The sequence below is a fragment of the Saimiri boliviensis genome, chromosome 5 (assembly GCF_048565385.1).
Source record: "Saimiri boliviensis isolate mSaiBol1 chromosome 5, mSaiBol1.pri, whole genome shotgun sequence".
Taxonomy (NCBI): Eukaryota; Metazoa; Chordata; class Mammalia; order Primates; family Cebidae; genus Saimiri; species Saimiri boliviensis.
In genome coordinates, this window is record NC_133453.1 from 57,339,702 (window position 1) to 57,352,450 (window position 12,749).

General features: G+C 33.2%; 1 protein-coding gene across 1 annotated transcript in view; it reads right to left on the reverse strand.

Annotated features, from left to right (window-relative positions):
* DNAJC10 (DnaJ heat shock protein family (Hsp40) member C10) overlaps positions 1-12,749 on the reverse strand; it is a 55,526-nt gene that overhangs the window by 25,521 nt on the left and 17,256 nt on the right. Inside the window, exons 6-11 of the mRNA XM_003921795.4 lie at positions 9,318-9,400; positions 8,981-9,112; positions 7,981-8,074; positions 6,815-6,892; positions 5,330-5,373; positions 1,457-1,594 (exon numbers count right to left, since the gene is read on the reverse strand). Coding sequence (XP_003921844.1) covers positions 1,457-1,594; positions 5,330-5,373; positions 6,815-6,892; positions 7,981-8,074; positions 8,981-9,112; positions 9,318-9,400 — 569 coding nt within the window. The remainder of the gene's footprint in view (positions 1-1,456; positions 1,595-5,329; positions 5,374-6,814; positions 6,893-7,980; positions 8,075-8,980; positions 9,113-9,317; positions 9,401-12,749) is intronic.

Below are 12,749 nucleotides of genomic sequence, written 5' to 3' on the forward strand. Positions count from 1 at the left end.
CCTGATGAACTGGTTATAACGTATGAGAAAAGAGAAATAAAAAATAACTCCAGGGCATTTGGCTTGAATAATAAAGGACAGAGTTTTCATCAAATAATATGAGGAAAAACTGGAAAAAGCAGATTTATGGCGGGGGGTATTGGGAATACAGTTACAGGCATTTACATTTGAGACAGTGACTAATATTCCAGGGGAGACATTGAACAAGCAGTGATAATATACGTATGTACACACATACATACATAAATATGCACACACCCACACATATATGTACATGTGCACGTGTATCTGGAGTGGAGAACAGAGGTTTGAGCCACAGATATAAACCAGAGAATTGTTGGCACAAAGTCGTAACTGACCGCATATACGTAGAGATCTGGATGGGTATTTACCAAGATTTGATGGTGGCTATTAGTGATTTGGTTTTAGGAAATTTTGCATCTTCTTTATATAGCTCTGTACCATATATGAATTTCTGAAATGAGTATGTGTTATTTTTATCAACATCTAAAAAGCAGATTAAAATACAGAAAAGAAAACTAAAGGAGATTTGTCTTATCAGAGTCCTTTATGTTCTTTTGGGATTCCACAGTGACCCATCCAATATCCCATTTTTACCTCAGCTCCTTGGCAACTAGACTGAATCTCAGTTTCCTCACTCATAAATTTAGGGAGGTAAACCACATCAGTAGAAGTCAAAACTGAGTTTACACCAGAATCCCATGGGATGCTTTAGAAAAATAAATACTTAGGCCCCAGCCATAAATACCACTGATCTGTATTTTTAACATTAGAAAATAAACAATTAGGCAGGGTGCAATGGCTCACACCTGTAATCCCAGCTCTCTGGGAGGCCGAGGTGGCCGGATTACCTGAGGTCAAAAGTTCGAGACCAGCCTGGCCAACATGGCGAAACCTTGTCTCTACTAAAAGTACAAAAATTAGCTGAGTGTGGTGGTGGGTGCCTGTAATCCTTGCTACTCAAGAGGCTGAGGCAGGAGAATTGCTTGAACCTAGGAGGCAGAGGTTGCATTGAGCCTAGATCACGCTACACTACACTCCAGCCTGGGCAACAAGAATGAGACTGCCTCAAAAAAAAAAAAAAAAAAAAAAATTAATTGAAAACTCATGGTATAAATGCTCTTTTGTGTAACTTAGGAATGTACTCCATACTTCTGGGATTTAAAAGTGTAAAGGTTTTAAATGTAAGGTAATTTTAAATGTAAAGATGTAATGACTTTAAGTGAAACGTAAATGTTAGTTTAAAAATAATCCTTAATTTTATAATTTGAAGCATGTACTAACAGAATCTCAGAAATTACGTGTTCTAAATAAAGGTTCCACAATCAGACAATATAAGCTGTTCATTTCTTCACTCATTGCTTACAAAGATAATGTATTATTTTTGTGTGTTTGTACATTATATGCAAAGAAATAATTTTAAAGTGATTCATACCAAAATACTGTTCTTCTCTTTGTTATTTAAAGTGGCTCCAGGAGGAAAATAAGCAGTAGTACTTGTTGTAATATCCAAGCTTTTACAAAGGTTATCCTGGGTAGCACAGTCCATCCATCCCACATTAACAAGACCATCCTAAAATGGAAAGAAACAAAAAACCAACCATGTTGTAAATGGGAGGAAAAAAAGTTAAAGGGATTTAGAGATTTACTTAACTAAAAACACAGTTTTTCTACCATAAAATTAAAACTTCATGCCTTAGAGTTCTATAGCCAAGTTAAAAAGTAGATTTCTAATATTAGAAATAATATCAGAAAGTAGACAATATTTCTAATATTATAAATTACTTTTTAATAAATTTAGAAATATTAAGTACAAAAATTGCACTTAGTAACATGAGAAATGGTTTTTCCCTAATATTGGAAATCTATGAATCCACAAAAAACTACATTTACAGTATTTTTAGAAAGTGAGCTGTCCAATAGTCTTTCAGGTTAAAGAAAATAAACCAAACTACTGTTTAAGACTTTTCATTTTGGCTATCCTTTTAATAATTATACAGTTTATGAGATATTCTCTGTGTCTAAAATGTACATTTAAATTAGTACCTTCCCAGTTTTCATCTACAGTGGCTAAGTTCTTTTAGTGACCTCCAAAATCCTGTCCAAAAGTACATTTCTGAGAACCTTAAGTTACAGAAAAAAATTTTTGGACTGGGCAAGTTAGTAAACAGAGTTCTAACATACATTCAATTGGGATCTCAAAAAGCTAAGAAAACGAGACAACAACAAAAAGTGAAATAACACCTGACAAGTTTCCACAACTGATGAAAGGTATTAACCTATAGAATCAAGAAGTCCAGTTAATCTCAATCAGAATAAACAAGAAATTCAGACCTACATATAGGATAATGGAACTTCAGAAAATCAAAAACAATTTAAAGCTAAAAAATAATAGATCTTGATCTAGGTGGTGTTACATGTGAGCATAACATAAAATTTAAGTTGTACACTTAAGATGTATTCACTTTATTGCATTTAAGATAGAACTTAAAACATACTTGATTAAAATAACAGCAAAGTGTCAGAGGTAGTAAAATCATTTCTCTTTGGTACTCTTGCGCTGGGTAGCAAATGAGTAAGTCAGGATGCATGCACAAAATCTGTAGGGTTTCCATTAAATGGACAGTAAAAGAATGGGTACCTAAAGAGCTAGTAGAGATGGGAAATGAAATTTTAAAAATCACTTGATTAATCCAAAAGAAGGCAAAAAGGAAAGAAAAAAGGACTATAAAACAGGTAGGACAAATAGAAAACTAATGAGATGGTTAAGTATAAAGCCTAATATATCAAGAATAACATTAAATGTAAATGGACTAAGATAAAAAATGGTAACTAGATAAATACAAAACCTAATTAAATACTGATTGTAGGATATAAGGCTACAGTAAGGCTGACAGCAAAAAAACAGAAAAATGTCAACATTAAACAAAAGAAAGCTGGTGTAGCTATACTATCATCAGTCAAGGAAGACTTGAAGGCAGAAGGCATGAAAAGAGATAAAGAGGGTTATTTCTTTAGGTTAGAGATTCAAATCACCAAGAAAACATACAATTCTAAATTAATATCCATATAGTAATAAAGCATTGATACAGATAAATAAAAATTGACAGAAACAATGGAAATAGAAATATCCACAAAAACAGTGGAGGATATTAAGACACTTCTCTCAGTTATGAACAGAACAGGTAGACAATAAAATTATTAAGATCTAGAGGATTTGATTAACATAGCTAACACATTTGATCCTACTGATTTTATAGAAATGTGCACCTGTGAACTACAGAATTCGTTTTCAAATGCACATGAAACATTTATAAAAATTTACCATATGTTGGGCCATGAAACAAGGCTTAATTAACAACTTTAAAAAACTAACTTCACGTTCACTATCCATGGCTGAATTAAGCTAGCCATAAATAACAAAATTACTTTAAAAAATATCCTTTATGATTAGGAATGAGAAATACAGTGCTAAATACTCTGTGATTCAAAAAGAAATAAAAATGGAAGATTAAACAAATTTGAACTGATAATGATTTTAGATATATATCTCAAAAGAGAAGATGTAGCTAAAGCTGTACTCACTAATTTATAAGTTCATATATTACAAAAAAAAGCATGAAGATCAATGAACTAATCATTCATTTCAAGAACAGTAAATTAAATCATAAAAAGGTAGCGGGAAGGAAATACAGTATTTAATGAAATAAAGAAATATATAGTAGAAAAAACAATCAATAAGCTAAACTTGGGACTTTGAAAAAGATTATAAAGCTTAATGAACCTCTCCTGGGACAGAAGAAGAAAAAAATAGAGACGACACACACAAAAAAACATGATCAGAAAGTAAGAAAGAACATCAGTATAGATAATATAGATATTTAAAAAAATAGGGCATTATGTACAATTTTATAGCAATACATTTAGACATTTGGTTGAAACAATGAAGTCTTAGAAAAACAAATTACCATATAGAGGAATGAGAAAATCTATCTGTCTATCTATCTGTCTGTCTGTCTGTCTATAGAGATTGGAGAAGTCTATAAAATAAGAATTCAAAGACAACTCCAACTCCAGGACCAGATGGCTTCCTGAATTCTACCAGAAAAAAAAAAAAAAAAAAAAAAGAAAAAAAGAAATACCAGTTGTATAGAAACTGTTTCCAAAGAAGAGAAAAAGAGAATACTTTCCAACACATTTAAAGGCCAACCTAACTTTGATGCTAAAAGCACACAGACTTAACTGGAAAGGAAAAATACAGGCCAATCGCTCTGTTGACCAAATACTAAAAAAATAAAGATACTAATGCTCACTGTGTTTTTTTTTTTTTTTTTTTTTTTTTCCTGCCCTCTTAACCCAGCTTTTCCCGACTCCAGGAAGAACTGGGAAGAAAGGGCTTTTTTTTTTTTTTTTTTTTTTTTTTTTAAAATCATTTTTAAAAGCTCCTCAGGTGATTCTAATGTGTAGTACTGAAAAATTGAAGGCCTAAGCATAGGGTGAAATAAGGAAAGGGAAGGAAACAAAAAAGCAGAGTAAGTTAGTGATTTTAATATCAAATAAAATAGAATTTATGTAAAAAAAATCCATAATGCATAAAGAAGGATAAATAGCTGCCAAAAGATATAATGATCACGAATATGCTGCTGCCAACAATATAATGTTAAAATGTAAAGGAATAATGTAAAGGAAGAACTGACAGAAATATAAGAAGAAATAGATATATCAATGATTGAAGGTACAGATTTTAATGTTCCTCTTAGAAATTATACATTATGTAGTCCAAATATAAATAACATTAATAAATCTAATAAATATAATATTGCGCCTAACACAGAGAATATTATTATATTCAAGCTCACAAAGTATTTCCACAATCTTCACAGCTGACAAACTGTCAAACCACAAAGGGAATTACAATGGTGTTAAAAAATCAGTATCAATCAGACTACTTCTCAGCCATAACATGAGAGATAAATAAATTTTAAAATGACTAAAGAAGAAAACAACAAAAAATAAGGTTTGGAAATGAGAAAAACACTAACATGTAACTTCGGTTGAAGAGGAATTTATAAATTACCGAATACTTAAAGTAAATGACACTTAGTAATAGATACCATGTCAAAATTTATTGAACATAGCTAATTATTCAGGAAAAAACCACATGGATAGAAATACAGTCATCAGAAAATAAGATTACAAATAGGTGAGTTAAATGCTCAAGAAACAAGGGAAGAAAATATTGAAAATCAATTTCCCAATATGTTTCTTTACATGGTGATATAGTTTTACAAAAGTGGTTGATGCTTACCAACATGCCACTAAGCCTGAGTCGTGTCTGTGAAGTCAAACAATCTGGGGACAAAAAAACCTTATGAGGCAGTTTTACCTTTATTAAGCCTAATGAAAATACTTGCATTTGCCTTTCCCCCAAATTACCATGCTCATTCAAAGGCAATTGGGCTGAACTCTACTGAAAATCCTACACAGACACACAGACGCACACATACTCACACACACAAACACACACACACACACACACACACTCTCTCTCTCTCTCGCTCTCTCTTTCTCTCTCTCTCTCTCTCTCTCTCTTCCCCACTCTCCCTCTCTCCCCCTTTAATTTCTACGATGTCTAGCTACAGAGAAAAAGAGTAATTTTCTCTCTTTAGGATAATACTCTCAATCTCTCCTCTTATCAACAATCCCTTTTATCCAAGAGATCTCATAATTGGGGGAATATAAAATGTAACAGATATTTGATAAAAGTATGTAAAGGATCCTCAAAATACAATAAATAAATAAATAGCACCTTTGCTATTTTTATGAAAGTTCTGTAAGTATGAACACTGAATGCAATGAGAGAAGATTTAGAAGAGAGCTACAGCATCACAGAACCTATAAAGAGAGGGAGGAGGAATTTACCTGAGGTGAGAAGTAAATGAATCTTAGAGAGTGTAAGAAGTTTTGTTCATACATGGATGAATAGAAATTTGGGCAATAGGCCAAAATGAGAAAAAAATCCCTTGGTGATTAGTTAAGTTCAAGGCTGACGTTTTGCTGCAAGGCAGTGTCTTCCTGGCATAGGCCTTACAGGATGGGATAATGGGTTGATTTTAGTTACAGGGCAACATCTTTTCAATGTAACAGCATGAAGGCTGAGAGATGAAGTGTGGGAAAAAGACTCATGTTGGGATTAAACACATGAAAATATATCAATGAGTTATAATATTTTGTTATCTTGGACCAATTTTTAACTAACCACATTGTTTAAATACAGTTTATAGTTTGTGGCTTGCTATGCAGAGTACTGACTTTTCAACTTAATTTATTCAAGGGAAGGTTCCTAGAAGCTGTCATCTTCAAATATATAGTTGTATGAGGGAAATCTATAAATCTTTGAGATACATATAAGCATGAAGCAAAGTCCGTATTTCCAAAAAAGTATTATTTTAGGAGGGGTTAGAGCTATAAACAACTAGTTATTTTTGCAAACTGTCAAATAACATCTGTGGCTACCTGAAGGTACAATTTACCATGAGGCTATTTAAGCTGAACAACTGGTCCACTGAACATAAGAACATAAAGAATACATTAAAAAATAAACAATAACCTTTTATGTGTAAAACAATGAAAAAGGCAAATATTCATTAAGTTAAAAAAAACCTCTAATCTTGGGCATAAATTATAGTTTCAAGTACTTAATAATCAATTATAGCAGCATACTTAAAACCGTCACCTAAAATTTAAATGTCACGTTCTCTTCATTCTAACAAAATAAAAAAAATAAAATTACCTCCTCCTTTCGAACAAAATGTGATCAGCCAGCCAATACCAGCAGCAAAAGCAGTTTGTATGGAGTTAACAAAATTTCCTTAAAAAAAGAAAAATAAATAAATAAAGCAAATTCTGATCATCTAATATTCCTTTATTAATGGAAACAGTCTTCTAAGTCATCTTTCCTTTCTAATCTCACCCTCTCCTAATTCACTCTGAGTTTTAACAGTTATCTTTCCAAAGATACTCCTGAATATGACAAAATCCTTCAATGGCTCTCCAATTTTTTCATCATATAAAACCGAAATTCACTACTACTTCATTAAGAAAAAACCTCAAATCGGCAAGTGAGGCATCTTGCGACCTGAGCTTTGTCTACCTGTTCAGGTACATTTCTCCCCATACCACTTGATCCAATTATCCATCTTTTTGTCAGATTCATGAAGTATTGTCAGTTCCCCAAACAGTGATTTTTTAAGGCTTCCTATTCATTTTCATGACAGATTGGATATGACTTCTTTCAAGAATTATTTTCTAACTCTTTATCTTTTCCCCAACTGGGTTGTTTTATGTATTTTATGCTTCCTTAAGCTCTATAATAATTACTACGTTGCATTTTAATTGTTTACAATGTCTTCCTCATTAACGAAGTCACTGATGGCAGGGATTATATATTTTACTACTGCAACCTTACTATTTAATAGTTTCTGACACAACTTTACTTAATGAATAAAATTAACTTCTTGAGCCACAAATACTATCATTTCATGGATAGTTTAATCTGCCTAAAGGCAGTTAATGAATTAAAAGTCTAAGATTAGAAGCATTTTTAAACTTTAAAATTAAACAGAATTTACTGGTCTGAATTTACTGCCTGATATAGCATAATTAAAAAAGCAATAAAACACTCACATTACTAAACATTTAGCTGCACTTTAAGAGATGTCTTTTTACCCTAGCCCCATCTCATATCCATTTCCCACATCTCAATAGTTTAAGTTTCTGTACAAATTTAACTAGTTTGTTAAATTCAGCGGAGTTCAGAGTAAATGACACAATTCTCTTCTAAGAAACATGGAAAAGACACTTTAAAATTTCATGACCAAAATGTTAACATTGTCATTAAAACAAAATACTAATTTCAAAATATCCTGGAAACCAAGCAAATTCAGAAAATAAAATTACCTGTCCAAAGTTCTGTCACTGTACTTCTAACATGTTGCATTGCAAAACTCACTAAACTCTCCTTTGATCTGTCTCCATGGTATTTCACTGGGGCCTATTGGTTTTTGTACAAAGAGAAACATCTTTTACTTTTTCTTTTTAAAACTCAGTAAAAATAATACCAAATAATTTGATTTTATGTTATTTTGAATAATGCAGCAAAGTTCTGTTTCTCAATAGCACAATGTACTTCCGAATGATATCCTGATAATCTTGACAGTACAGATTCTATGGAAGACATTTTAACAATCATATTTATCATAGTTTCAGTTTCATCACTGGAAACTAAGAAAAAAAGATTATCAGTTTTACATTCAATGAGACAATACCTGTAAAATACTTTGTAAACTACCAAAAATACAATATATATATTGTATAAATTATGTTCCTTAAGACAGAAACTGAAATTGGCAAACATTTAATTTTAAAATACAGCAAAGTCAAAAGTAATGGTGTTTGGCAGAGCACCGTGGCTCATGCCTGTAATCTCAGCACTTTGGGAGGCCGAGGCAGGCAGATCACCTGAGGTCAGGAGTTCAAGACTAGCCTGGTCAACATGGTGAAACCCCATCTCTATTAAAAATACAAAAATTAGCCAGGCATGGTAGAGGGCGCCTGTAGTCTCTGGTACTCAGGAAGCTGAGGCAGGAGAATCATTTGAACCCAGGGGGTGGAGGTTGCAGTGAGCCAAGATTGCGCCTTTGCACTCCATCCAGCCTGGGCAACACAGACTCTGTCTCTGCCCGCCCCCTTCACCCCCCCCAAAAAAAACCACCAAACAAACCAAATGATGTTTAAAAATATTCATAAGCCAAAATGTTTATAATTATGAAAGCCTAATTAGATGGCACCTAAAACAAGACTTAAAATGTTCTGTAATTTTCACATACTGTATTTTCTCTAGTAGTTAATTTGTCATAATGTTTCACAAATTTCAAAAAACGCTAACTTTATCCCTTACCATTCCAGATCGAAAAATAAAGAGGCTGGGATAGCTGTTGACGCCTTTCATTCGGCAAAGCATTCTATCATCACCACAGTTAACAGCTCCAATTCGAAGTAATCCATCCACTTCTTTAGCAAAGTCTCTCCACTATGAGAGAAAAAGAAAACATATTTCTCTGATAAGATCAATTTTCTTCTTTTGAACACACTCCAAGCTATACATTTTTAAACCAGACATTTGAAAGTATTTGTAATTATTTTTGACAACTACTGTTCACAGAAAAAAATTCTAACATACAAATTGCAGATCAATTAGAAATAAAACTAGTAATGAGAATGTGAAAAATACATACCGTGGGAGCTAAATCATGGCAGTGTGAACAGCCTGGAGAGTAAAAGTTTACAAACCATAGTTCTCCAGAATTAACAGCAGCATCTAAAAATACATAAAATAGAAACAACTTAGAATTATTTACTAAAGGTTCATGCATATTTTAGTTAAAAACTTTTTGTGGAGATCAGAATTCTAAAAAGTCATAAAATTTTCATATTGTCTTTCTGATTTTCTGTGTAATTTTTTCCTATATCTTCTACATAAATGACATTCTAAAAAAATTAAAAAAGATTTTCCACAAAAAGGAGTATTTCAAATGTCAAACCAACAATAACTTTTTAAAAAACTCTCCTACGCCCATACTTGAAAAAGCAGCAGCCTCAAACTGCAAGATAAATATGGCCATAAAGTTGTAAAAAGAGACGGCCAAACCTCATGTAAGAGTTTGTGTGGATAAGAGAAATAAGAGAAACAGTGAGAGTGACCGAGATTTAAGCTCTTCTATTATATGCAGCATAGGTTAAGTATGTTTAGACAATTCTGATAGCTACTTTAAACTCTGAAACAATCAAATAAGAGACCTACATAATACAGTGGGGATTAAATTTAATCTAAGCCCTAAATAAGACATTTACTGTGGAAAATCATTTTGTTTGAAAAGACTGAGGTTTTTCTAAAAACTCAAAACATTAATACATCTTTGCGAAAATTATAGATCTGAACAACATACAATATCTACCTATTTATCTGTAAAATGACCTGATGCAAGCCAACAATTTTACTCAAAGAATTTAGCACTGTAAAAATGTGCTTTCACAGTCAAGATAAAAAAGGCGAAGGTAATTTGCTTTTGGTTGAAGGATTTCCATGTAATTCCATGTTATAGTTATTTTAAAATAAAAATTTCAGAAATTATAGTAAGACATTAAATCACATATGGTATTCTAAATATGGTGCAAATAATTCAGGCTTATTAGAAACAGGTGCAGGATTCAGCGTTCACGTACATTTCAAGTATAAGGCAGACCTGTGGGAAAACAGTTAATCTACACATTACGGGCAAAGTGTATAAATCAGGACTATTGGCTGTTCTTTGGCAATGTTTTCAAAGTCTGACAAATAGACTATTCTACAGAGGTGGTTGAAAAAATTGCCATATTGGTTTCAACCACAAACCAGTACAAATTTAGGTAAAAATATTAATAGAATTAATGTAAACTTTAATGAAATAAAGAATTATATTAGCTATAAACAATAATTTATATATAAAAATAAGCAATAATTACACAAGGTATTACTGTTCATAAGTTTTAAATAAAAATATGCTATAAAACAAATCTGAATGGTATCTGACACAATACCTTGCTTGTGGTTAAAACTGTCCCCTACCCTGGTATCAGGCATACCTCAAAATATTAAGGGTTTGGTTCCAAATCGCAACATAGCAAGTATCACTATCAAGGAGTCACACAATTTTTTTGGTTTTCTAGTTCATATAAAAGTTGTATTTACACCATACTATAGTCTATTAAGTGTGTAACAACATTATGTCTTTTTAAAAAAAGTATATACCTTAATTAAAAAATAGGCTAGACACAGTGGCTCATGCTTGTCCTCCCAGCACTTTGGGAGGCTGAGGCAGGAGGATCACTTGAGCCCACGAATTTGAGTCCATCCTGGGCAACACAGCAAGACCCTGTCTCTATAAATATAGCTGGGAATGATGACACATGCCTGCAGTCTCAGCTAGTCAGGAGACTGAGGTAGCAGGATCGCTTGAGCCCAGGAGTTTGAGGCTGTGGTGAGCTATAATTCTGCTGCTGCACTCTCCAGCTGGGGTGACAGAATAAGACCCTATCTGTTAAAAAACAAAACAAAAAACAAAACAAAACAAAAAACAAATCCAAACAAACCAAGGAACAAAAAATAACATTATTGGTAGAAAATGCTAACACTAACAGTCATTTGAAACTTTCAGCAAGTCATATATGTCATGATGTTGATGGATGCTGACTGATCAGGGTGGTAGTTGTGTAAAGTTGGGGTGGCTGTGGCAATTTCTTAAAATAAGACGACAATGATGTTTGCCACATTGACTGATGTTTACTTTCCTAAAAGATTTTCTCTGAAGCATGTAATGCTGTTTGATAGCATTTGACCCACAGAACTTCTTTCAAAACTGGAGTCAAAATTGGACTCAAATCCTACTGCTGCTTTATCAACCAAGTTCATGTAATATTCTAAATAGTTTGTTGTCATGTCAACATTGTTTACAGGATCTTCACCAGGAGTAGGTTCCATCTCAGGAAACCACTTTCTCTGCTCATCCATAAGAAGCAACTCCTCACCACACCGTTTAATAATGAGATTGCAGCAATTCAGTCACATAATCAGGCTCCACTTCTAATTCTAGTTCTTTTGCTGTTTCTATCACATCTGCAGTTACTTCCTCCACTGAAGCTTTGAACCCCTCAAAGTCATCCATGAAGGCTGGAATGAACTTCTTCCCAACTCATGTAGCACTGATATTCTGACTGCATGACACTAGAATGGTGACTCTTTTCCAGAAGGTTTCCAATTTACTTTGCCTGGATCCATCAGAGGAATCACCACTTACGGCAGGTAGAGCCTTATGAAATATATTTCTGAGATAATATGACTTGAAAGTCTAAATTACTCCTTGATTTATGGGCCACAGAATAGATTTGTGTTAGCAGGCATGAAAAAAAACATTATTCTCCTTGTACATCTCTATCAGAGCTCTTGGGTAATGAGGCTCATCATCAATAAGCACTAATATTTTCAAAGGAATCTTTTTCCCTGAGGAGCAGGTCTCAACAGAAAGCTTAAAATACTCATAAAACAATGTGCTGTCATCCAGCCTTTGTTGTTACATTTATAGAGAGCAGATTTAGCCTAATTCTTAAGGGCCCTAAGACTTTTTCTAAAATGAACACTGGTTTCAACCTAAGGTCATCAGCTTCACTGACCCCTAACAAGAGTCAGCCCATCCACTGAAGCTTGGCTTTGACTTCTCTTTAGCTATGAAAGTTCTAGCTAGCATCTTCTTCCAATAGAAGGCTGTCTCATTTACATTAAGAATTTGTTGTTTAGTGTAGCCACCTTCATCAGTGATCTTAGCTAGATCTTCTGGAAAACCTGCTGCAGCTTCTATGTCAGCACTTGCTGCTTCATCTTGCACTTTGATGTTAACGAAATGGCTGTTTTCCTTAAACCTCGTGAACCAATCTCTTTTAGCTTCAAAATTTTCTTCTACAGCTTTCCCATCTCTCTCAATTTTATGGGAGCCTTCATAAAATTGAAAAGAATCAGGGCCTTTCTTTGGTTAGGCTTTCGCTTAAGGGGATGTCGTGGATGATTTGATCTACCCAGACCACTAAGACATTTTCCATGTTAGCAATATAGTTGTTTTGTGTTCTTATGATTCGTG